General features: G+C 43.4%; 1 protein-coding gene across 1 annotated transcript; it reads right to left on the bottom strand.

The window, feature by feature from the left end:
- Window positions 1-742: 742 nt before the first annotated feature.
- Window positions 743-27,440, bottom strand: LOC141095193 (transmembrane 4 L6 family member 4-like). The gene is made up of 5 exons (XM_073581071.1): window positions 27,187-27,440; window positions 17,613-17,702; window positions 16,183-16,319; window positions 9,076-9,292; window positions 743-926 (listed from the first exon to the last, which is right to left on the bottom strand). Exons 1-5 carry the CDS (start codon window positions 27,358-27,360, stop codon window positions 909-911), a joined length of 636 nt encoding a protein of 211 aa, XP_073437172.1. The 5' UTR covers window positions 27,361-27,440; the 3' UTR covers window positions 743-908.
- Window positions 27,441-27,492: the final 52 nt, after the last annotated feature.

Below are 27,492 nucleotides of genomic sequence, written 5' to 3'. Positions count from 1 at the left end.
AAGAATAATTTTTGCATCCAACCATGTGAAAATGCCATGGCTTCTCCTATTTATACTGCCTGCCAATAAAAAGCAGCAATGCATGCACATACTCCCCTCAAAAGGGATAATTTTTAGACCGTTTACAAAATTTAAGTAGCCTACAAAGTTTTATACTGCAGTTAAATATTATGTTAAATACACTGTGGGTTACTTCTGGTTACCAACTATTTCCCACTAGCCAGTTAGGTTGAAGTCAGTTGGATATTAAAAAGGCTATTATTTGCGTTACAGAGCTCAAAATGTGGTACACAGATATTTTCCAGAGAATTATAGGCTTTGATAATTCTGTGAATCAAATTTTTTGAATTATTCAGTGACATGATCTGTTTATATTTTGTCTCTTTCTGACCAGAATACTTGCTGTATTCCTCCATAAATTTGTGCTGTTTTGCAGTAAAATGGCACACATCTGTTCAGTGGTTCACGTCTGTTCAGTAAATCTGCCTGAGTGTTGTGATTTGTCCCTAGTTGGACCCATATTTATTACAAGAGCAGGTACGCCAGTAAAAAATGGCTTTTGCACTAAGAGAAATGCTCACAGCTTTTTGTTATCCAGCCGCTCATTCACTTTGAGGGTTCCTGAAATACAAGTTCTGTAGTAGAAAAATAATCCAAGTTGCAGCCAGCAATGCCAATGGCAAAACCCATTTTACAAACAACTTTACATCCCTTGCTATGAATGACTGAGTATTAAATATGATGTGGATCATACACTTGTGATTTATTCGTTTTATAAAGTTTTACTTTTTTTATCTTTATTTTTTTTTTTTTACAAAAGAAAGTACAGTCAAAGTTATCTGAACTCTCCATTCGTCTTCCTTTTGGTGGGTCACATTTTTTGAGGGGAGTGATGAAATATAATTACGTTAAACGGGTCCATCATTCTGTGAACAAGAATAGAAAAAGTTAATACATCAACCTTAAGTGCTGTACAATTCAATAAAATATGCAGCTTTAAGGGCACATGTAGGACAAGACCATTTATGAAGCACGATCAATGGTTCAGCTACAAGTCGTTCTCTGAGGCATTAAACGCAACCAACGAATCTGAAGTCCAGATTTCCCAGTTGACATGAGTTGGTGGGACAGGCCATGAAGTATAGGTTCCATACTTACGGAAACCAGTGTGGCTCATGTTTAGCATAGTCGGTGTGAATGATATTTTTTCCATGAGTGCAGTGAAACTGTTGTAGATGTGTGCCTTCTGTATTGCAGAGATAAGCAATGCTTCTAATGTAATATACCATCTGTTGGAGAAGACTATGGTTTACGGGCAACATATAAAAGTTTTGCTATAATTGGCTTATATGCATTTCCCACAGACACTTCCTCCACATACCCCAACACACACGTTATGGGGTCCCTTCCCACTCCACATTGGTATATCTTCTCAATTTGTTCAATAACCTCCCCCCAATATGAAGAGAGTCTTGGGCAGGACCAGAGCATGTGTAACATTCCCGCGGGCTCAACTCTACATCTTGGACATTCCGCATTGTCCCTCAGGCCCATTTTTTCCATAAGTTCCGGGGTTTTATACGTTCTATGTATGATGTACAGCTGCGATATCCTACCCGGTTCACTCAATGAAAGTTTGGGTATATATTCTAATATAGTGTCCCATATTTCATCTTCTATCTGTCCCACTTCCCTCTCCCATTTAGCTTTTGCCTTTAGGGGAAACCTAATCATGTGGGAGTACAATAGGTCCCGGTAAATGGTGGAAATAACTCCCCTCGTACCCCCAGATGCGCACACATAATCCAACACAACATCTTTTTGTACCGTCATATGTGTCATATGTTTCTGTGCCTGGAATGCATGCCTGAGACCGAGGTATCGAAACTCCCCGCTGCTCGAGAGCCCAAACTCCTCTTTTAATACAGAAAATGGCTTGATTTCCGTCCCCTCCAGTAACTGCCACATATATTGCAATCCTTTCCTCTCCCAATCACCAAAATCCTTCAATTTACACAGTTCTGATAGGCTTGCATTATCCCAAATAGGCGTGTATGTCGTCAATTCCCCAATTCCTCTGAGACTCTTAATATTTTGCCATATTTTATGCATTAACCTAAAAGTAGGTAGTCCTTTTCCATGACTCACAAAGCATCCCGCCTCCAGACTCTGTATTAATATTTTTTTATTGGTCAGTTGGGCCAAAATTTTTCCCATAACATTTAAATTTCCCTCCTCTTGCCAACCTCTGAAGTGCTGCCCTTGCGTTGCTATAAAGTATATCCATGGGTTTGGTGCCGCCAGCCCTCCTTCCCCCTTTGGAGCACTTCCAGTTTAAGTTTTGCTTGTTTTTTCCCCCAAATTAGTTCCCTAAAAATAGTATTAATTTTATAAAATCTTCTCTTTGGGATCCACACCGGGGTATTATGGAGAATATACACCAACTGAGGCATCATTATCATTTTAAGTAGGTTCGTCCTCCCTACTATTGACAATACTAGTTTACACCATGCTGTCATCTTGGCTTTAAGTTTAACTAATAAAGGATCCAGGTTTAATTCGAGAAATCTAGATATAGGCATTGATACCCATATTCCGAGGTATTTAAATTCATTACCACGATACTTTTTACTTGCGGATTTTCCGCAACTAATGCAAGTGTGGCGTCCCTGAGGCTCAGTCGCCACAGAGGTACTGCACCTTCTCCTAAGGTGTAGTGCCCTACCATCCAGGCAAGGTGGGAACTCTTTGCCACACTCCAACACCTGCACCCCACACACAGGATAGTTCAGCAGGGCCACATTGCGGCTCTTAGCTCAGAGGGTAGCAGAGCACCTTTCGTGGGTCCTTGCTTCGTAACATGAGATGTGCTGGGAGGTGGGTGGAGTTAGATATAAAAGAGTGGGAAAGTGTAGAATTACGGCTCAGTCTCTCAGGAAAGTGAGAGAGAAGAGGTCAGTCAGCCGGGGAGGCTGGGAGAGGAAGACAGTCAGTCAGGAGAGTCTGAGGACTCGTCTGGGAAGAAAGAGTGCTGCAGCTGCCTCAGTGATCTGAGCCAGCTGGCACAGAAATGGAGAGAGAAAGAGAGATGTAGAACTGTAACCTGCACTTCCATAAGAGAGAGAAAGACAAGTATGGAACGAAGGAGAAGAGAACAGAGAGGAGACGTGGGTTGAGAGAGGAACCCTGCCTATAGGTTCTCAGCGCAAGGCCGGGGCCCGGTCCCCGAGGTTGTATGGACACTTATGGTTCTGCATCAGACACCTGTGGAGTAGCTGGCTGTAAATGCACTACTCCCATCCAAGACTTGGGACACAACAGCAACACGAATAGAGAGCCGGGATCCAGGAGGTCACCGAGCAGGCTACAGCTGTCTGTCATACAAGTGAGGTTCTAGGAACATCTGGCAGGAGACATTCCAGGGTAACTAAGTACTGGAGTGCTTCACCATTAAAAGCGCATTGGAGGAGTCGTTCAGGAAGGCACTCGTTGGCGGAGTGTTGGCAGGGGAGAATCCTATCTTGCCCTGGTGTCCTCCAATCATTTGTGCGTTCACACCTTCAGCACCGCTACATCTGGGTGCCAGCATCCACACTGCTCGCACCTCTCCTCCAACAGTGCACCTACACTGCCCTGGGACTACAGCTCCACCTGTGGGGAGCTACACCATCTTTGCTGCACTATGCCATCAGTCCCAGCGGATCTGCACGCAGCGTTGGCTTAACACCACACTTGCCGAACACGACAGGTGGCATCACGAACTATCCATATAAATTATTACATTAAACCACCACCATTTTATTGGGCGCCCAGGACCACGGACCGGGTCACCGCCACCGCAGCACGTCCCCCTGACACCGGCCCGGTACCGAGTATCCCACAGCCCTGGGAGGGCGACCCAATTTTGGCATCACGAACAGGATGATGAGACCCGATACCATCGGGTTCTGTGCACCTGAAGTTTATTGGACTTTGAATATTTGAAAATGTGTAGAAGACCTAATTTGATAGACTGCAAAATGGACATTAGAAATGGCCGCTGGTGTGGAGAAGAAGGGCGTGAAGAGATGGGAGGTCCTAAGAAAAGACCGCGAAGAGTATTGGGCCTTCCCTGCCTGAATTATTATGTGACAGCTACATGGCCCACCCCCCGAGGGGTTCGTATACTGGCTTGGTATGGAGGCGCTGGAAGAAGACGCCGCCCCCGGAAGGAGGGGCAGAAGAAGCCAGTGGCGGGAAAGGGGCCGAGGCAGGAAGAATGCCAGAACGCCATGAAGGAAGGAGCGCGGAGGCCAGAAGAAAATGGCGGTGAGAAGCCGCCCTCCCCCAGGCAGTGCTCGCGGAGCGTACCGCCGCTCCGGTACCTTTTACAGCGCCCGCCGCTGCATCCAGGTCGGTGCTGTCATGGGATGTGGCCTGCCAGGAGAAGATACATGAGAGTCCCGGAGATTGTGGGACGGGAGTGGAGTCCCAGCCCGAAGCCGGCGTGGCCGTGCAGGCTCCTGCCGGCCTGTCCTGGCCCTAAGCCGGGACGGATGCAGCTACCGGCCGTACAACAGACAACCCTGGGGGTTGCGACTGCCATCATTCGCGATCCAGTGCCGCCGCAGGAGCAGGAACAGCCCCGGGAGGTAGCAGGTATGATGACTGCTCCTGCTATGATCCTGGTGTTGGGAGCCGCACCCGCAGACAGAAACGGTCCGACATCCGCGGGTGGCCACCGAATTGCCTTATACCCGCAACCGCCGGCCGTAGTATCATTTGCTGTGATACCCCCTGCAATCGCGGAACAGCATCTATCAGTACCCGCTGCTGCTCTGGCCAAATCGCTGACAGCAGAGATCCAGGCTGCAACCCCTGAAGAGCCCCAAGCAACAGACTCATTAGCTACCACAGTATCCGCACAGGCAGCTGTCAACCTTATCCCTGAAGAGGCAGAATACATGCGGTTAGCCAGAAACCAGAATCAAGAAGAAGACACTACATCTGGTAACGGTTCCAGTTCCAGAACCCCAGGAGGGGACCACCATTAGTCTCAAAAGAAATTCTACAAATCTCGCTACCCAGGAGGGTTTGTTTGCACCAGTTGTGCCTTTTTCTATTTTTTCTATTTTTCATCATGGTTGCCTAGTTTTTGATTGGCAGCGTTGTTTTCTGATTAGAACTGAGGAGATCATGGACGCTGTATGATCCAAAACTTTATTGTAAATAGTTTGCACCTCTTTAGGTGCTCTCTCTTGGTTTTACATAGAACACTTTGCAAAGATAATGTTTTACATAAAGACACTTTGCGCAGATAGTATTTTGCATAGACACTTTTCGAAGAATGATGTCTACCTCAAAGGACACTGCAAGAAATCCCGGCTGCGAGCGGTGTCCAGCACTTACAAGAATCTTTTAAATGTTATATTGAAAAGTATTTGATAATGTGTTTTATAAGAATATTAGTAACAGAGAAATGGCTTTTATAGGAAAATTAGGAATGTCTGATATAGAGATGAGCAATGTGAATAAAGAATTGAAAGTGACAGGTGACGGACCAGGTATATGCGGTCAGCGTCTTGCATCTAGAAGAGTAAATTGACAGAGTAAGAGAAAATGTGTTACAGAAGAATAGCACTTTGAATTGAGAACTGCGCTTAGAATTAAAAATTTTAGATAGTTAGATAAGAATTGTTGATAACGTTCAAGAATGAGTACCTCCTATACTAGGAAGTTTAGTATAAGAAAAGTTTGTTCTGCATTACAAAATTTTTGTATGTTTCTTTGCTGCCAACTTTGTTTACCTTGCAGCCCGCGGATGTGCTGTGTTTAACGGGGGGGTATGTGGCACCCCTGAGGCTCAGTCGCCACAGAGGTACTACACCTTCTCCTAAGGTGTAGTGCCCCACCATCCAGGTAAGGTGGGAACTCCTTGCCACACTCCAACACCTGCACCCCACACACAGGATAGTTCAGCAGGGCCACATTGCGGCTCTTAGCTCAGAGGGTAGCAGAGCACCTTTCGTGGGTCCTTGCTTCGTAACACGAGATGTGCTGGGAGGTGGGTGGAGAAAGATATAAAAGAGTGGGAAAGTGTAGAATTACGGCTCAGTCTCTCAGGAGAGTGAGAGAGAAGAGGTCAGTCAGCCGGGGAGGCTGGGAGAGGAAGACAGTCAGTCAGGAGAGTCTGAGGACTGGTCTGGGAAGAAAGAGTGCTGCAGCTGCCTCAGTGATCTGAGCCAGCTGGCATGGGAAAGGAGAGAGAAAGAGAGAGATGTAGAACTGTAACCTGCACTTCCATAAAAGTGAGAAAGACAAGTACGGAATGAAGGAGAAGAGAACAGAGAGGAGACGTGGGTTGAGAGAGAAACCCTGCCTATAGGTTCTCAGCGCAAGGCCGGGGCCTGGTCCCCGAGGTTGTATGGACACTTATGGTTCTGCATCAGACACCGGTGGAGTAGCTGGCTGTAAATGCACTACTCCCATCTAAGACTTGGGACACAACAGCAACACGAATAGAGAGCCGGGATCCAGGAGGTCCCCGAGCAGGCTACAGCTGTCTGTCACACAAGTGAGGTTCTAGGAACATCTGTCAGGAGGCATTCCAGGGTAACTAAGTACTGGAGTGCTTCACCATTAAAAGCGCATTGGAGGAGTCATTCAGGAAGGCACTCATTGGCGGAGTGTTGGCAGGGGAGAATCCTATCTTGCCTGGAGGTTGGCTGGGTCTCTGCCCCGGAGGACACGGCACGGAGGCAGGCACCAGTGTGTACCACGAACTGTGAGTAAAGCTTTGAAACTGCAAGCCCTGGTGTCCTCCAATCATTTGTGCGTTCACACCTTCAGCACCGCTACATCTGGGTGCCAACATCCACACTGCTCGCACCTCTCCTCCAACAGCACACCTACACTGCCCTGGGACTACAGCTCCACCTGTGGGGAGCTACACCGTCTTTGCTGCACTATGCCATCAGTCCCAGCAGATCTGCACGCAGCGTTGGCTTAACACTACACTTGCCGAACACCACAGGTGGCGTCACGAACTATCCATATAAACTATTACATTAAACCACCACCATTTTATTGGGCGCCCAGGGCCACGGACCGGGTCACCGCCACCGCAGCACGTCCCCCTGACACCTGCCCGGTACCGAGTATCCCACAGCCCTGGGAGGGCGACCCACAAGTCTATGGGGAGACTGCGTACCCGCAAGAGAAATTGACATGCTGCGGATTGGAAACACGTACCGCAGGTCAGTTTACACAGCGTAAAAAAGCACAGAGGGCACGAGATTTCTATAAATTGTATCACTTTGTTAGTACTTTGTTTTAGCCACAGCAAAAATACACAGCATCAAAAGCGTAATAAATACTCATCGTGGGTTTGTAGCCTAAAACACTTTACTTGATGCCTGCGCTGACTGTGAAAGTGAGAGCTGTAGCCAGGGCAGGACTGGCCATCTGGCAATTGTGGCAATGCCAGAAGGGCCTTTCTGGTTGTGGGCCGCCTTGTCTGTTACATTCTTAAGCCCCTGTGACGCAACAGCGATCTCACCAGCGAGATCGCTGTGACACTTGTCAGTGACCGGCCTCCCTGCCGGGTATCGCTGATCGTGCTTGAATGGCCTGGACATTTTTTTGATCGTTGGTCTCCTGCTGGCCAGCACGCATCGCTGCTGGCCAGCATATGATATATGTGTGTATGTCCGGGATTGGCATCCGCACCGTCGCAGCTACAGCCACAACATTTTGCACAGTCACACGTCTGGACCCCGAGAGCGTCTTAGGCTATGTTGTGAGGCGAAATTTTAACCCCGCGCGTTCCAATTCACCAAACAATTTTACCTCTATCTACATAATGGGGAAAAAGTGAAAGGAAATGTGTTGGAGGCAAATTGACAGCTGCCAGATGTGAACAAGGGGGACTTAAAGAATGAGAGCGATGGCGCCAAATAGTATATACCGTATAGTTGCTAAGGTGGGGCCCTGACATGGGATACTCATCACACACAGGGATATGAACATACACACAAAATGCGCCACACACTACCACGTGCTTCAACACCTATACCATCCTCAGCACACCTTTCACCACACATACACCAACCTCGCCACATAAAAGTTGAAACACAAAAGTCGCCACTCAAAACTCGCCCCGCTGTCCCAGAGCTGTTTAAAAGATGAAAAATGAGCTGTGATTGGTTGCTATCAGCAACAGTTTTCTTTGTAGACAGTTGTGGTAACTGAGGCCTATTATTCTTATCATTTCTATGATGTTATCATCCTTCTGTAAAGCTGCAAATAACACAATTTATTACCGTGCCAGACCACCCTCTGACACAGACTGCAGGGGGAGCCCAGTATCACACAGGATAGGATTTGATACACGGCTCAGCAGTCAGTATCACACAGGATAGGATTAGATACACGGCTCAGCAGTCAGTATCACACAGGATAGGATTAGATACACGGCTCAGCAGTCAGTATCACACAGGATAGGATTAGATACACGGCTCAGCAGTCAGTATCACACAGGATAGGATTAGATACCAGCTCAGCACACAGTATCACACAGAATAGTATTAGATACACAGCTCAGCAGACAGTATCGCACAGAATAGGATTAGATACACGGCTCAGCAGTCAGTATCACACAGGATAGGATTAGATGTATGGTTTTTATGTGCAATATAATCATTATAATTTGTTATAACTACCCACAGTTGGTTACTATGCCCAGGCAACGCCGGGCTCTTCAGCTAGTTAGTAATATATCCCTTTTGGTGCTTGGGGATGGGGACACCATGGACTGTGTGACTTCAAATGCCAGGGCTGAATTTTAGCCTCAGTCCGTACCTGGCTGCAGCTGTGCATCATACATGTTCTTAGTGTGGTTGTCCTAATCCTTCCCTTTGGTAAAACATGCTTCATATTTTTCATCGTATGATTCCAATACTATTTTTGGACACAAAAACGTATGGTGCTATATTTTTAGACCATGAGCAAAAAAAACCTTATTGCCATCACATATCATGTTTTTTGCTTCGAGATACCTTTTCTAACCATGGAAATAATTGTAGGGTTTCAACTTACTCCACAGCATCCGCAGCACTTGCAGTCCCCGCAGATTGTCCCAATTAGACCATTGACAGCTTGGATTGCACAGAGAACACCTTGCGCCAGACCCAATATTAGGAGGATGCAGAAGAGGGTCAAATTCCAGGTGATGATGATTTCCGTGTTAAGCTTACTCTTATCGGGTTGGTATATTTTACAGTTCTCCCATAAGGTATGATTTTTTAAATAATCCCTAAAAAAATAAATGATATATAATTGTTATCAATAAGTGTTTAGATAAAAATTGCATGTAACATTCACATATAGCAATGCAATCATCATCGCCATAAAAAGTAACTTAAAAGTAAAGTCGAAACGTGCGTCGGGGCAGGTGGGACGTGGAGGAAGGCGGCTACTCTATTTACAGGTACTTGAACTCTTGTGTTTTTTTAAGCACATCTACTTGTTCTTTATGCACCTGACTCTATGGCCATATTTAGGCCTTGTTGATTCTCATTCTTGTCAGGCTCTTCTGTGCTATTATGCACATATGGCTTCTGTGCTGGTTACTTGCACTGTTTGATGATGCCTTGTACCTGTGATTTATTTTCACTTTGCCACTGTGCATATATGATTCTTATGCCATGATACTATTATATGATACTATTATTTTTCTGCCTTCCTACCAATCTACCCTGGGCCTCACACATGCGGTTTGAATAACCCTTTCATCTTCTAGCCCCCACTTGCATTTGTCTGTCTGTATGTATTTTATGTATCAATAAATTCTTTAGTTTTATTGTGACCTTATGACTGTGTTTGTTCTTTGTTTATTATCTCAATATTACAGTTGGTCTTCCCTGTCTGCACTTATTGTGGGTGTGAAGTTCTAGTATTTTCTATTTATTATTATTATATACCCACTATGATCATTGGATTTTGCTTATATGTATATCTTGCTGTGTTATGCACAGGTGTTCCATCCAATGAAATGGACTACCGAGCCAAAGAGAAAATATGGCTCAACCAAATGGATCAGACTTTCAGTGCCGGTGGAGCTGGTACACAGTTGATTGGCGGCTCTGGTTTTGACGAAAGGCTGATGACTATTAAGAATTCAGTAATCAGACGTTCTAGGCTTTGGTGGAATAAAATGTTTTTAGAGAAATATCTTTCGAATAAAATGATTTCTAGAGGGCTAAGGATTCGTGTAACTCCTACCTTCCCCGTAGAAGATGATGTATTTGTTAAGAAATGGGAGGAAGCCTGTAATGGCTGCTCCTTTATTCTTATGCAGCTTTTGATTAATTTGAATAGCACGAATATTAGTGAACTGGATAAACTTATTGATGACACACAAATAGGTCTGGATAATGATTGTCCTAAGGAGAAGTTGCAACAATTTAATAATGAGTTGGAGAAATCCCTTGATGGTCTCGCTAAGAAAATCCAGGAGACTCAATTCTCTAAATATAACAGGGATGTAAAGGACTATCAGAGCAATAAAGTCTATTTATGGAAGAAAGCCTACCCAAATCTACCTCGTATACCATCTAATACTTCACTTACATCTACAAGTGGACAGTCGGATCTGTCTACTTCTTCTAGTACAGCACGCCTGAGGGACCATTCATACCACCCCTATAGAAGGCAACACGGTCATCAAACTGGCTTTGATAAAAGGGATAATAGGGTAATTAACCTTAGTCATTATATATTATCCCCCTCCGACCTGTCTCTTTTGGGTAGGGGTTTCTCATTCTCACCTACTCCGGAATTCAATACTTTTGCCACTATTAAGGATTTAAACGTGTTTGCCAGGTCACTACTGCTAAAGAGGCATTTCTTTAATGATGTTAACAATGTTCTTTTCCCCACAGAGGAGGAACAAAAGGCCCTGAGAGCCTTGGAGGAGCTGGCGGTGGAACATGAGGGAGGTAAGATCCCCCATCTATCCGTCCACGATCCAAGAAGTTTCCCCCCCTGGCTACTTGCACTAGTGTTGACCTTTTCGTTCAGGTGGTGACTCGTGAACTCTCTCAGATCCCTAAATTTATTAGGGATGATAATTTGACCAGGGAGGAACGTGCTAGACTTAGATATTTTCAGAATCTTCCGGATGTGGTGCTGAAGCCGGCCGATAAAGATGGTAATGTCGTCCTGTGGCCAACTAAGTTATATGAGAAGGAAGCTTATCGCCAGTTGAACAATAGCATTTGCTATAAAAAACTGACGTATAATCCCCTTTGCGCATATTCTAATCAATTGGAGAGTATCATTAATAGGGCAACACGGGATGGCATTATCACCAAGGAGCTGGCTTCGGCACTACTGATTAGTGAGCCCACAGTGGCCACATTCTATTTATTGCCGAAGGTCCATAAGGATCTGAGATCGCCACCTGGTCGGCCTATTGTGTCAGGGAGGGGTAACTTCTTGGAGCACGTCAATCGTTGGATCGATTTCCACCTCCAGCCCCTTGTTATTACTCTCCCTTCCTATTTGAAGGATACAGGGGAACTTTTGCGCAAGGTCGATGGCCTATGCCTTGAGGGTGAATCCTTGCTAGTTTCAGCGGATGTAGAATCCCTATATACGAATATCAGACATAAAGATGGCATTGCCGCGGTGCGGTTTTTTCTTCAAACCTCTAATTTGTCGAGTGGTCTGAAGGGACTCTTGCTGGAACTGCTTGAATTCACCCTCACGCACAATTTCTTTGTGTTTAAGGGGTCCTTTTTCCTGCAGCTCCAGGGGACAGCCATGGGCGCGGCCTTTGCGCCGGCCTATGCTAACCTGTTCCTGGGGCTGTGGGAGAGGGACCTCTTCCAGTCGGACCGGATGGTGTCGATAGACCGTGTCCCCTTTTGGACGCGGTATATCGACGACATCCTGTTCGTCTGGCAAGGCACGTCCATCGACCTTGTGCAATTTATTGAGTGCCTCAATAGTAGTGAATTGAATATCTCCTTGACCTGTGAATGGGATAGTACTAAAATTAACTTTTTGGATGTCTCCATCTTTAAAGACACGAGTGGCAATGTTAATACGGACATTTTCCGTAAGCCAACTTCTACTAACACACTATTACACGCCTCATCCTGCCACCCACACCATATGATAGCATCCATACCGATAGGTCAGTTTCTTCGCTTGAGACGGTTGTGTTCGTCGGACGTAGATTTTGAAAGGCGGGCGGAGGAATTAAGGCTACGCTTCCTGGAGCGTGGGTATAGTAGGAGGATTATTAAGAAGGCCTATCATAGGGCCAAGTACTCTAATCGTAACCATCTTCTATATCAAAAACAGGTTAGGTCACCTGAGGGTGAGAATCAATGTAGATTCATCACTAGGTATCATCCATGCTCAGATCGTGTTCGGGCCGCATTAACAAGGGCATGGCCTATTCTACAAGTAGATCCTATAATTAAGAAATTTCTGCCTCAACGTCCAATGATCACTTTTAGACGTGCTAAGAACCTACGTGATCTCCTGACTAGGAGTCACCACGTGGGGTCACAGCCACAAACGTTTCTGGATACCGCTTCTTTTGGGGGTGGTTGCTTTCCTTGTGGCCGCTGTGTGGCTTGCCCTAACGTGGATAGATGTGATGATTTTTTCAATTCTGGTGGTACTAAAAATTTCAGAATTAAAAAACGGATTACGTGTACCACTAGATACGTTGTCTATTTTGCCATTTGCCCATGTGGTTTAATCTATGTGGGGATGACAACTAGACAACTTAAAGTCCGAATTAGAGAACACGTTTTGGGTATCCAGGCCACCAACGGTCACGATGAAACAACCACCCTCAAAACTATTCCCAAACACTTCAAGCTGTTCCATCAATGTAACAGTGATCTTTTACGTGTACGGGGAATTGATGTCTTGGACATCAATATTAGAGGTGGAAATCTGTCCAAACGTCTTGGTCAGCTAGAGAGTAGATGGATTTGGACTCTTGATACTGTCCAACCACTAGGACTTAATGAGAACCTCAGCTTCTCGCCATTTCTTTAGTCGCCGTTTCACTGTGTTGGTTTTTCTCCCGCATGCATTTATTTTATATGGTTTTAATATGTTTTTTGTTATGTTTTAGGTGTTTTTTTCCTGAGCACTGTTCCCCGTGTCTGGTCATATCTATGGACGCTCAACGCCGGTTACTGACATGACATTGCTCCTTACATCTACAGCCGTCAAAATAACCCCCTTGTGTTTCCAACAATTTCTTTTTTGGGGGGTGTATATATGTACACTCACTGGCCACTTTATTAGGTACACCTGTCCAACTGTGTGTTAAGACTTAATTTCTAATCAGCCAATCACATGGCGGCAACTCAGTGCATTTAGGCATGTAGACATGGTCAAGACAATCTCCTGCAGTTCAAACCGAGCATCAGTATGGGGAAGAAAGGTGATTTGAGTGCCTTTGAACGTGGCATGATTGTTGGTGCCAGAAGGGCTGGTCTGAGAATTTCAGAAACTGCTGATCTACTGGGATTTTCACGCACAACCATCTCTAGGGTTTACAGAGAATGGTCTGAAAAAGAAAAAAAATCCAGTGAGCGGCAGTTCTGTGGCCGGAAATGCCATGTTGATGCCAGAGGTCAGAGGAGAATGGGCAGACTGGTTCGAGCTGATAGAAAGGCAACAGTGACTCAAATTGCCACCCGTTACAACCAAGGTAGGCAGAAGAGCATCTCTGAACGCACAGTGCGTCGAACTTTGAGGCAGATGGGCTACAGCAGCAGAAGACCACACTGGGTACCACTCCTCTCAGCTAAGAACAGGAAACTGAGGCTAAAATTTGCACAAGCTCATCGAAATTGGACAGTAGAAGATTGGAAAAACGTTGCCTGGTCTGATGAGTCTCGATTTCTGCTGCGACATTGGGATGGTAGGGTCAGAATTTGGCGTAAACAACATGAAAGCATGGATCCATCCTGCCTTGTATCAACGGTTCAGGCTGGTGGTGGTGGTGTCATGGTGTGGGGAATTTTTTCTGGGCACTCTTTGGGCCCCTTGGTACCAATTGAGCATCGTTGCAACGCCACAGCCTACCTGAGTATTGTTGCTGACCATGTCCATCCCTTTATGACCACAATGTACCCAACATCTGATGGCTACTTTCAGCAGGATAATGCGCCATGTCATAAAGCTCGAATCATCTCAGATTGGTTTCTTGAACATGACAATGAGTTTACTGTACTCAAATGGCCTCCTCAGTCACCAGATCTCAATCCAATAGAGCATCTTTGGGATGTGGTGGAACGGGAGATTCGCATCAGGGATGTGCAGCCGACAAATCTGCGCCAACTGTGTGATGCCATCATGTCAATATGGTCCAAAATCTCTGAGGAATGCTTCCAGCACCTTGTTGAATCTCTGCCACGAAGAATTGAGGCAGTTCTGAAGGCAAAAGGGGTTCCAACCCCTTACTAGCATGGTGTACCTAATAAAGTGGCCAGTGAGTGTATATAGTTTTGCATATGGATCATGTATCATGTATCTTGGTTCCTTGTACAATTTTGTGTATTTATACTTTGATGTTTGACAATAATATGTCTTTACTGTATGTACAATTGGATACATGTATTGCTGCCTACTAAAATTATATCACTGTATATTTGCTTATATGTCCTCTTGGCCATATGCATGTACACTTATACTATATTTTGGGGTTGTTTCTCTTACATTGTGTATATTCTGGGGTTGTTATTTCCATCTCTATGGACTGTGTATGCATGTCTTTGGGTATGTTATGGTACCCCGTATGGAAATCATTATCAGCCTTGTCTAAGGCTATATTGTGGAACGATATACCTTTTTCTCCCCTTTTGTCAAATGTGTTATATTTTATAATCCTATTTCCAGTATTATATGGCACCTTTCATCCATACACAATGTTTGTTGTTGTAGGTTTTATATGGTTTATATGTTCCCGGTGTCTGCCCATCCTTCTGCCAGTACTGGCCATGGCGCGTCCTGACCTTCCATTCCAATGCGTCTGTCCTCTGCTGACGCGAGTCGCTGGCTCGCAGCTCAGCGGTGCGCCGACTTCCGGGTCACGTGGGGCCCGCGTGACTCTGATCTCGGCTGCCCGCATGAGCGCGTCCTCGCGTTCGTGACGTCACCGGACGGCCGCGCGGCGGTAATGGTGGCTTCCGGGTCCGGGGGTATTTAAGGACCATCTCTATGCCTAGTATCTTATGCCCCTTGATAAAGGCACGCCGAAACGCGCGTCGGGGCGGGTGGGATGTGGAGGAAGGCGGCTACTCTATTTACAGGTACTTGAACTCTTGTGTTTTTTTAAGCACATCTACTTGTTCTTTATGCACCTGACTCTATGGCCATATTTAGGCATTGTTGATTCTCATTCTTGTCAGGCTCTTCTGTGCTATTATGCACATATGGCTTCTGTGCCGGTTACTTGCACTGTTTGATGATGCCTTGTACCTGTAATTTATTTTCACTTTGCCACTGTGCATATATGATTCTTATGCCATGATACTATTATTTTTCTGCCTTCCTACCAACCTACCCTGGGCCTCACACATGCGGTTTGAATAACCCTTTCATCTTCTAGCCCCCACTTGCATATGTCTGTCTGTATGTATTTTATGTATCAATAAATTCTTTAGTTTTATTGTGACCTTATGACTGTGTTTGTTCTTTGTTTATTATCTCAATATTACAGTTGGCCTTCCCTGTCTGCACTTATTGTGGGTGTGAAGTTCTAGTATTTTCTATTTATTATTATTATATACCCACTATGATCATTGGATTTTGCTTACAATTATGAGAGTGAAAGATTGATTCAATAGGAGAGAAAATCTAATAAGATATATAAAAAATTGCCTATTTTCACATATGCTAATTCAAAAACTTGTGTGAACAGGGCCTAACAATTAGCAATTTGGGCTGACGTTTCGCAATATTGCTATTCCTGTATGCCATGTGATGTATCTAAACTGACTTGTTAAGTATCACACTGAATTACAGAAAGACACAGAGAAAAAACTGGTATTCAGAAAAAAGCTTAGGTGTTGAGAATGCATTGTGGGTTAGTAAATGGAAAAACATAACTGCCTAAATGACACGATAGCCTTAGATTATTTTTTTTTTACAATAATTTACACATACCCATCACTGAAAGGATATTCCCAAGTATTGTTTTCTGTGTAACATATTGGCCCCTTATTTATAGCAACTGCAGAAATAATGAAGTTATACGCAGCTCCAGCAAATCCAATGGCAGCAAATATGATCGAAGAAAACATCTGGAATAAAAAGCAACAATTACTTGCAAGCTAAAATTAACATTGCATGTTTGCCCCTGACTAGCCATGATGTACAGAACTTTATGTGGTCTTGAATCAAAAAAAAAATGAAATGTAGAGAGGGAGAATCAGTGCAGGGTATGTAGCAGATCTATCATCATTTGGCAGAATTTTTTTCTGCTTCCATGTTGGGTCATTTCCTTAAAAAACTTGCCATCTACAGCTGTGCTCAAAAGTGTACATACCCCGGCAGAATTTTTGCTTTCTTGGCCTTTTTTCAGAGAATATGAATGATAACACCAAAACTATTTCTCCACTCATGGTTAGTGGTTAGGTGAAGCCATTTATTGTCAAACTACTGTGTTTTCTCCTTTTAAATCATAATGACAACACAAAACATCCAAATGACCCTGATCAAAAGTTTACATACCCTGGTGAGATTGGCCTCATAACATGCTCAGAAATTGACAAATGGATTTGAATGACTACTGAAGGTAACATCCTCACCTGTGACAAATGCCAGGAAAATTGCTTGGGATGCAAAGAAAAACCCACAAATAACATCAGCTGAAATACTGGACTCTCTGAAAACTAGCGGTGTGGCCGTTTCAAGATGCACAATAAGGAGGCACTTGAAGAAAAATAGGCTGCATGGTGTGGTTGAGTCACCAGAAGAAAGCCATTACTGCACAAATGCCACAAAATATCTCGCCTACAATACGCAAAACAGCACAGAGACAAGTCTCAAAACTTCTGGAGCAAGGTAATTTGGAGTGATGAGACTAAAATTGAACTTTTTGGCCACAACCATAAATGTTACATTTGGAGAGAGGTCAACAAGGCCTACGATGAAAAGAACACCATTCCTACTGCAAAGCATGGAGGTGGATCGCTGATGTTTTGGGGATGTGTGAGCTAAAAAGGCACAGGAATGCAGCACGTTAAAATCCGGCACTCCATAAAATCAACCTCTTTATTTACGCGTTTCGAGCGTTACCGCGTTAATCGTAGACATGCACTTTCGTACCTATTTTAATTCTTTCAAATAAAAGAGTTGGTTTTATGTAGAGCTGGATTTTATAAATAGTTGACATGATTTGACTCGGAGCCAGCGAGGAATCCAGAGCAGCCATTACACAAGTGACAAGGACTTACCTTTGTGGGCATAACATGCAGTGAGAAGTTCCTTTTTCTTATGAATCTTGTCCATTGTCTCTCCCTTTATCCTATGCTTTGCCATGCCATTGTTTCATACTCTACAGTAATATCTCTTGCTCCCATATGAATACTTACAGCAAATCTCTTTCCACAACTTTCATTACCACAGCATCCGCAGCAGTCATTGTTCTTCATACCCAGAAACACTAGAGCTGGAAAAATCATCTACATAAATGAAAAAAGAAAACCATATTCCTTATTATTGTCCATTTTATCCTACTGTGTATTTCAGATTAAGTGGCTCAGAGAATTTGCATTCTCATAGATGAACTGACCACATTTATGCATTTTAATTCTTCAGCCATCACACAAAGAAACCTAAACCTTCTTTGATTTCTTTGAAACCTAAACCTTCTTAGAAGGCTAGAATGATGTACCCTGCTACCCTTATGACACTAAAAGTGAATGGAAACCTGGCCAAACTATTGTAAGTCAATGGTGGGATCCATCGTGGCTCCTGTAAAAAACTAAACCTATGACAACAAGGGGCATTGAGCTTTTCATTTATTTAGTACACCCTAAAAAGTATACCTCGCTATTGACATGGTTTATCGGTAATTTCCAAATGTCAAAAAATAAGGATGATGAGATATTCAAAAACTAGAAAAGGCTATTCAAAAACTAGAAAAGGCTACCACAGGCATTTTTAGGGCAACATTCTTAGGATTTGTTGGGGTTCCAGCAGTTGGCCCCCTACTAATCCAGCAAGTAGGTGATCACTTAAAGGGAATCTGTCACCCCGTTTTTGAGTTCTCCTATAATGATATCATTCAATTGTGTTTCACATAATGATTCTCTTAGTACTTTTGCTTCCCCCTGACCCCGCACCTTTCATGCATAAATACCTTTTTTTATATCGGTTCAGATGTATGTAAACTGCTGCGGTCCGGTCCAATGGGCGGGGCTTTTTCACCTGCTCCTCCCCTCCCTGTTTTGCTCTACACAAGAAGAAATGCATAGAGCAAGACAGGGAGGGGGGGAGCAGGTGAATAAGCCCCGCCCATCGGACCGGACCGCGGCAGTTTACATACATCTGAACCGATATAAAAAAGGTATTTATGCATGAAAGGTGCGGGGTCAGGGGGAAGCAAAAGTACTAAGAGAATCCTTATGTGACACACAATTGAATGATATCATTATATGATATCTCAAAAAAGGGGTGACAGATACCCTTTAAGCAACCAATCAAAAGGATATATACAACATAATTGCAACTATAAGCTTCTCCTTGCTTATCAAGTGTCATGCCACTTGAAATGGTCCCTAAACTAAGCTCCTAAAATTTGGATTCATTACATTTACAGTCATTACACCTGTCTGACTATCCATATTTTATATATGACTAGCTGAATAGCCCGGCGCTGCCCGGGCATAGTAAATAACGACGGTTGGTTATAACAAATTATAATGATTATATCTACATATATATATATATATAAAGCTGAGTGTAGAGCCCCGCCCATTCTGCATAGCCACATTCACTATAATATCCCACATCATCCAGTCAGCCAGAGCTACCGGACTACTACCCATAATATCCCACATCATCCCATCAGCCAGAGCCACTGGACTACTACCCACTACCCATAATATCCCACATTATCCCGTCAGCCAGAGCCACTGGACTACTACTCCTAATATCCCACATCATCCCATCAGCCAGAGCCACCGGACAACTACCACTAATATCCCACATCATCCCATCAGCCTGGAGTCAGAACCAGAGTGCTGAGTGGAATGGTCCTAACTTCCATACTGGGGATCCCTTTAAGAGAGGCCTGGTGTCAGAACCAGAGCTCTGAGTGGATTTGCCCTCACTTCCGTTCCAAGGATCCCTTTAATAGAAGCCTGACGTGAGAATCAGAGCGCTGAGGGATTTACCCTAACTTCCATACCGGAGAACCCTTTAAAGAGAGGCCTGTTAGGCATCGGGTTCCTGCCACTGCACAGCAGGAATCCAGAGCCTTGCACCCAGCAGTCTCCCATTCTTCTTCAGCCGCAGTAGAGCCTGCTCAGCAGATTCGTCGGTCCCGGCACTCTGCCCAGGCCAACTCCCTGGGTTTGCTTGCTGCTGCCACCTCTGGCACAGCTATGACAATGCATGCTGCTCAGCAGCGAGATTCTCCAGGGACTAAGTCCTCATGTCGGGCCACTTAGCATGCCCGTGGAGTGATCTCCCATTGGAGATCGAGGGTCACGTGCTCAGGTCCTGCTCGTGTTCGGATTGGCCCATCCGAGAAGCCAGGAAGGTCCCGGACGCCCGTGGCTATAAAAGGTTTGCATGGTGGCTCGCCCATGCGCTAGTATAGACTGTATTTACAGACTATGTGGAGTGAGTGATGTATGCACGTATGAATGTCTCTGGTGAATGACTCATTAAGAAACCCCTACCCTTGGTATGCATGTGTTGTGCAGCCTAGCCTGCTAGCGCCCAGGCTTAGGTAGGTCTGAGGTTGAGTCAGGCATCTGGCCTCACCAGGGACTCGGCACGCCTCAGTGCACGTGCTCCATAGCCAGCGTCTATAGCGGCGCTTGCGGCAGCGACGCCACGCGTTCAGTGGCCCTATAAGGACTCTAACCCCGTGTCCTTGGGGTAGAGTTCTGTGGTCGTACACAGTGCGCTCTTTTGGCCGAGCTCTGTGAGTTAACAGGCTCCGGTATCTACTTTCAGCGGTGGTGCGGCTCTGTGCAGTAACAGAGTTCGCCCTGTTCACATTGGGTGACGTAACCCACATGTGTCTGGTTTCACACCACTTAATTCTTCCGCCATGACTTAGCAGCAGTGTACCACCTCTGCATGGTGGACCCCGGGCTGCGAACGCACCTACTATTATTTTATTATTTGGTGCATTCCGCCAGTCCTAACAAGGCCTGGGGTCAGTACCAGAGCATTTGAAGGCAATTGCCCTGACTTCCATACCAGGGATCCCTTTAAGAGAAATTAAATGCGACTGTTTCAGATTAGCTAAAATACTGCATATCCACTCAAGATCTACGGTGCTGCCTAAGACAGCCGAACAGGTACGTAAGCAAAGGAGGGTGCACCACCAATTGCAAAAGTAGTAAGACGAGGGCGTTTCATCATGTACAGTATCAAAAAATTTATAAAAGGAGAGGGGGAAGACAAGATATATACGTGATGCGCACACCTAATAATAAATATAAAAGATATATCTTTATTGAACATCATAGAGTACACTCATATAATAACATTTAAAACCAGATGATACCAAAAATAAATAACCCCTGGGACTGGTCTACAATAGACAAGGCAAATGCTATAGGTCTAGTGTACACAAATACTCCAAAATATATATAAGGAATAAATGTCCCCCTCTAACCAAATGACACATACATTATCATACCATATTACCTGAAGAAATAGAGACCCAATTGTTTGGGGCGGGGGAACCTACTGTAATGCCATTGGTAAGGTGATCACTACAATAAAGGACAGGGTCCATGCAACCTAAACTATAAATGTCAGGTAGATCGAATAATAGAATGCAAAAGGAAAAGGTGCATGGTATTTGGAGGGATGCGATCAGTAAAGGAATAAAACCTATTAGGACCCAAATAACATGGGTCAGATTATATAAGGCAATGTCCAGGACATCGCTAGTGAAAACTCACAAGGGTCCATAGAGATGAAACATGGACAAAATGGAGTGTGTAAGGAGAAACCCCACGAGTATCGCTATGAAAACAGCTTCATCGGGGAAAATAGCGTGAAAGAATCGAACAGTGTCTCAGCAAATTTACTTATCTTTACAGACTTTGAAGAGAGCAAAATCCACTTTGACCACTTCATTCCAACTCTTCCTCAGTGTAGTCGTTTGGTGAGGTGGTACAGGGGATTTGAAACCAAATTTTGGAGTAAATTCAGCTTAATAAGTCAATGGAAATATATGTTCAGTGGCTTTTGCAGCAATCACCTAGTTACATGATGATGCACACATCTGTAGGTGTTGCTCTACATTTGGATCACCATTACTACAAAGTTGTTTTTGCATGTGCCCACCACCCAAACATCCCACTGCACAAAGACTAGTTTACTACTGATTGAGCTAATATATACCAATTACTACGGTAAAAAGACATGTAAGGACTTGTTAACACACTGCATCCTTAGCATATCAGTTCTTTCACACCATGGATTTCATCCTTTGCAATGTAAATCAGAGATAAAATGTACATATATTGCATTCTCCTGCGGATCGGTGACAAACCTCTCAATTGTTTTTTTCTCATGGACACACAGCCTTTAAGGATGCAGACATTTTCGCATTTTCTCTTTTTTTCCTCCACTCCCATAGCGTTTATTTTCTGGCGACACTGACGTATGAGGGATTTTTTTTTGTAGAACAAGTTAGGGTACAATTCATTTTACAATGTATGTAAAAATGGCAAAATAGTGGAAGAAAATGCAATTCCGACATTGTTTTTAAAATGTCATTATTTTTGGCATTAATTGTACAATAAAAATCAGTACAATAATAGAGATGACAAAACTAGATATTCTTTTTACTATTTTCGTGACTTAAAAATTCTGAAGTTTGTAAGACAAATAAGAAATGTGGTTTTAGTCGCCACTTTCTGAGACCCATTAGTTTTTTTTTTAATTTTTCTGTCAATGGCGCTGTGTGAAGGCTTTGTTTTTGTGTGGTGAGCTGGTGTTTTCATTGATACCATTTGGTGTGCATACTACATACTATATTTTGCATTTCTTTATTTTTCACTGGCAAAAGGGGTAATTTGAACTTTTATGCTTCATTTTTTACTTTTCACTTTTATTTTTATTCCCAATAACAGACTTGAAACTGCAATGATTTGACCACTTGTACCATATACAGATATACCCCAGTATATAGTAAAAATCATGGTCTCCTATGAAGCGTAGCCTGTAAATGAATTTCACAGAAGAATGGATACTGCAGCAACGGGGGCCTTAAGCCAACCCCTCAGCTGCTTTGGCAAAACATTAGCATCCTGCAATCACATCATGAGTGGGCCGATAAGTGCCTGAACAAACACCCATTTGTGCAGCCACCAATCATAGAATCATACAATGGTAGAGTTGGAAGGGACCTCCTGGGTCATCTGGTCCAACCACCTGCTCAATGCAGGATTCACTAAATCATCCCACCTCTCGTGGCAGCCTGTTCCACTAATTGATCACCCTCACTGTCAAAAAGTTCTTTCTAATATCTAATCTGTGTCTCCTCTCATTCAGTTTCATCCCATTGCTTCAAGTCTTTCCTTGTGCAAATTATAAAAAAAGATGATCCTTCTACAATGTGACAGCCCTTGAGATATTTGCAGGCAGTTATAAGTCTCCTCTTTTTTGCAAGCTAAAAATTCCCAAATCCTGTAACCGTTCCTCATAGGACATGATTTGCAGACTGGTCACCATTCTGGTCACTCTTCTCTGAACTTGCTCCAGTTTGTTGATGTCTTTTTTAAAATGTGGTGCCCAAAACTGGACACAGTATTCCAGATGAGGTCTGACCAAAGAGGAGTAGAGGGCAATAATGACTTCATGTGATCTAGACTGTATGCTTCTGTTAATACATACCAGAATTGCATTTGCCTTTTTTGATGCTGCATCACACTGTTTACTCATATTCAGTCTGTGATCTATTAGTATACCCAAGTCTTTTTCACATGTGCTGTTGCTTAGCCCTATTCCTCCCATCCTGTATATATTTTTTTCATTTTTATAGCCCAGATGTAGTACTTTGCATTTTTCCCTGTTAAAAACCATTCTGTTAGTTGCTGCCCACTGCTCCAGTTTATTTATATCTTTTTGAATCCTCTCTCTCTTCTCTAGTATTAGCTATCTAAATCATTGATAAAGATGTTGAACAATATAGGGCCCAGGACAGAGCCCTGTGGTACCCCACTTGAGACATTCTTCCTACTGGATGTGCAGCCATTTACAACCACTCTGGTCTGGTCACTAAGCCAGATATGAATCCACCTAACAGTTGCTTTGCCCATTCCATACTTAGTCATTTTTTCAATAAGGATGGTGTGAGACTGACAATGGCATGTAAGTGGTTAACAGCAGCCACTGGCAGTAATTCTGGTTGCTGCTCTTAGACAGAGATGCCGGCTATGTAACACAGCCAGCATCTGCCTTGTCTGGGCTGGGCTCAGACTTGCTCCATGACATACATATTAAATGCTTGTTATGGAGATGTAAAGTGCATACATACAAAAGTACTTAACTCATTATTAACCTCTTAACACTACATGGTTATTAGTTCTCCGTGACTGCTATGTACATTATGGTGATCGCACGGTTACTACAGGAGCACGAGCAATATACAGTATACACAGATCCCAACAGCTGAACCTCTCATATGACTGACTGTGGCGCATGAAGCGTCAGATACAGTGCGCTTCCTATGGCAGCCCATGAGCCCATTGCAGCTCAATTATGGCATGCCAATTCATTGGTATTGCAATTTACCTAACAATCCATGTTTGTCCTATACCAAAGCCTACTGGGCTCTGTCACAGGCAGCAGTAGGGGATATGATACTGTCAAGTTTATTACCTATGTAATCAAAGCATCAAATTATCAAGTCTCAAGTCAAGTCAAGTTGGGAGATAAACATTGTAAAAAATAAAATAAAATAAAGAAGTTAACTGATTAAAATTAGAAAAAAAGTTTAAAAAGAAACCTAAAATCTCGGTTACTCAAAGGTTTAATCTGGGAAAAAAAGTGTATTTATTGTACAAAAGTAATAAAACCAAAATCGCACTGATCCTCAGAATAAAGTAAAAACTTATTGTTATGCCATACAATTTCAAATGTTATAAACACTTGCTGTTTTTCTCCCTATAAAGAGTTAATGAAAGCTGGGTAATAGTTATACGTACCTCAAAATGGCACAAATACAACCCAACTTGCAAAATACAAGATCTAGCACAGTTATTTGGGTGAAAAGACAATAATATTTTGACACCCAGGAATATGAGTCTAAGGGCTCATACTCACTTGCGAGAGACTCGCACGATTCTTGTGTGAGTCTCTCGCATGAAAGCCTGGCACTGCTGCCGGCACTGGGACCGGAGCGTGCGGCTGCATAGAAATACTTGTAGCTGCACGCTCCAGTCCGAGTGCCGGCGGCAGTGCCAGGTTTTCATGCGAGAGACTCACACGAGAATCGTGCGAGTCTCTCACAAGTGAGTATGAGTTCTAAGGCCGGGGTTAGACTTGCGAGTGGAATGCGAGAAACTCGCGTGAGTCTCTCTCATCGATACCCGGCACTGCCGCCGGCACTCGGGACCAGCGTTTGAACCGCCGGTGGGAGTGTCGGGTATTGAGGCGAGAGACTCACGCGAGTTTCTCGCATTGCACTCGCAAGTGTGACCCCGGCCTAAGGGTATAAATGACTCCAGCTTAGCAATGCTGGTAGTACAACTTAGATGGCTCCAAACCAGATCTTCAACTACCTATAAAAAAACCTTTTTGTATGTGGGGTGTAATTAACCACTTGGAGAACATACTGTAGAATAAGCAGTAAGTCCTCCCCTGAGTCCGCTTATGTGGAGTTGGGATCATACAGCCGTCATGTGCCTGTAACCACAACCAAAGCTAGCTTTGAGAGTTGTGGTTTAATCATGTAGATGCAGCTGTCAATCACTAACTGCGGCATTTAAATAGATTTCTTGCCAGAGCAAGCCTGCAATAGCTCCTATACCCCTGCACCCATGATCTCAGGTTGCCATAGTCCTCGTTACTTCTACTTTGGTCCTATGAAGCTCAGCCCACATCAATTTCATTATAAAATGCAATAAAAGACCATTGAAGTATATAGAATATGTGATCTATCACATTTATTTCAACTATATTTTTGTTTTAATCTAAAAAAAACAAGAAAACCATTCATATGACTAACCCTCCTTTAACTCGATTAAGAAGGGAAAAATAAAAACAAGCATATTTGGTATCGCTGGAACTGACTTGCATGGTAAATTCTGTAAAGCAAAGAAAAATTAAAATTAAAACACCAGAATTGCCATTTTTCGGTCACTGTCCCATAAAAAGGCAAGAAAATGAAGCATAAGCATTGTATGCAGACTAAAATGGTGCAAATAAAAACTTTGAGTTGCCATACAAAAAAAAAGCCCACACAGCTTCATTGATGGAAAAACGAGAAAAAAAAAAAAAGGTACAAATCTCTGGAAATAGCAACACAAAGCAATTTTATTTCTACATGCTTTGACATTTTCTTCACTACATGAATAAAAAACTATACAAGTTTGGTATCGCCGTAATCATACTGACCGGAAGCATCATGTTTTCAAGTCACTTTTACAGCAAAATGACTGCTATAAAAACAGAAAATTACAATGGTAAAATTGTTTGTTTTCACCATTTTGCAGCAATTGGAATTTATTCCCATTTCCAGTAGCTTCTATCAAAAAATGAATGATGTCATTCCAAACTACAAGTCTTCATAAGTAGTGATGAGCGAATGTGCTCCGATAACATGCTATGCGAGCATGCTCGGGTGCTAACCGAATGTCTTCAGTGTGCTCGAAAAATATGTTCCTGTGGCTGTTGGATAGCCGCAAAACATGAAGGGATTTAGGGGGCATTCTCTGCGTCTGGAGGAGAGAAGGTTTTTCCACCAACACAGAAGAGGATTCTTTACTGTTAGGGCAGTGAGAATCTGGAATTCCCTGCCTGAGGAGGTGGTGATGGCGAACTCAGTCCAGGGGTTCAAGAGAAACTTGGATGTCTTCCTGGAGTGTAACAATATTGTATCTTACAGTGTTAGGTTCTTTAGAAGGACGTAGATCTGGGGATTTATTCTTACGGAATATTGGCGGAACTGGAAGGACAAAGGTCTTTTTTTGGCCTTGCTAACTATGTTACTATGATACTATGATTGCTTGTTTGTGAGACGTGCAGCCGCGGGGATTTGAACACATTATTTGCGCATGCTGAAGACGCTCGCCTAGCACCCAAGCATGCTCGGATAATACCTTGTCCGAGCACATTCGCTCATCACTATTCATGTGGTGATGGAAAAAAGTTATGACTCTTGGAAGAAAGGACAGGAGAAATGAAAGTGCAAGAATGAAAATTGGCCATGGCATGTAGAGGTTAAGGCTTAAAATATATATATACCAGTATGTTATATACTAATCTCTATAAAATCAATGACTAAAAAAATGTACCTATTTAAGGACAGTTTCCAAACATCTGAAAAATTCATTGGGAACTTTGGCCAACATCCATATTAATAAAATGTATCTATTTTTTAACGGAAGGAGCCGAGGCTGATTATGAGGATTGTAACTTTTATGGGTAATTCATCTAAGGAGTAGTTAGTACTGCGAGCCGTCTGGCTCTTTAATATTCTAATCTTTAATATCCAATTTCAATTGTTCATTTTAGCCCCAATAATGTTGGCTGAAGGTAATTTTTATCCAAATTTCCAGCAAAAAGAAAAAACTAAAACGAGAAAACAATGGTTACTAATGTTTGGAGGATGTTATGTACGCTAATCTGTATATGTATATTACCATTTTTTAGGATATTCTCAGGAGAATTAATATTAAGCAGATGATAATGAACAAAGGCCCAGAAAAATGTGAGAATTAACACACACTAAGGTTGTGCACTCACCAGAACACCAGAACCCAAGAGTCCTCCAAGGTAAAAGACTTCTTTTGTGATATGATCATTGCTCTCTGCAACTTTACCAGCTGGGAAAAAAAGCAAAATATTTGCCAAAACAGAAAGAATAGCGAGAGGGATGAGGGTGATGCCCAAGCACTTTGCACAGCCTCCTGAACACATCTTTGGTTACTTCTTCACTGTTGGTTGTGAGAATTCAGCCTAGTGTAATCCCTCGAAGGTACGACTACTTTGTGTCGTTTTATGGTGACCTCACCATTTATATGATGCACATCCTTAGACTAAAAAATCTAT

The sequence above is a fragment of the Dendrobates tinctorius genome, unplaced genomic scaffold, assembly GCF_039654945.1.
Source record: "Dendrobates tinctorius isolate UK_male_01 unplaced genomic scaffold, ASM3965494v1 ptg000069l, whole genome shotgun sequence".
In the NCBI taxonomy this organism is placed as follows: Eukaryota; Metazoa; Chordata; class Amphibia; order Anura; family Dendrobatidae; genus Dendrobates; species Dendrobates tinctorius.
Note: the sequence above shows the minus strand (reverse complement) of the source record. Positions and strands in the feature narration are given on the sequence as shown.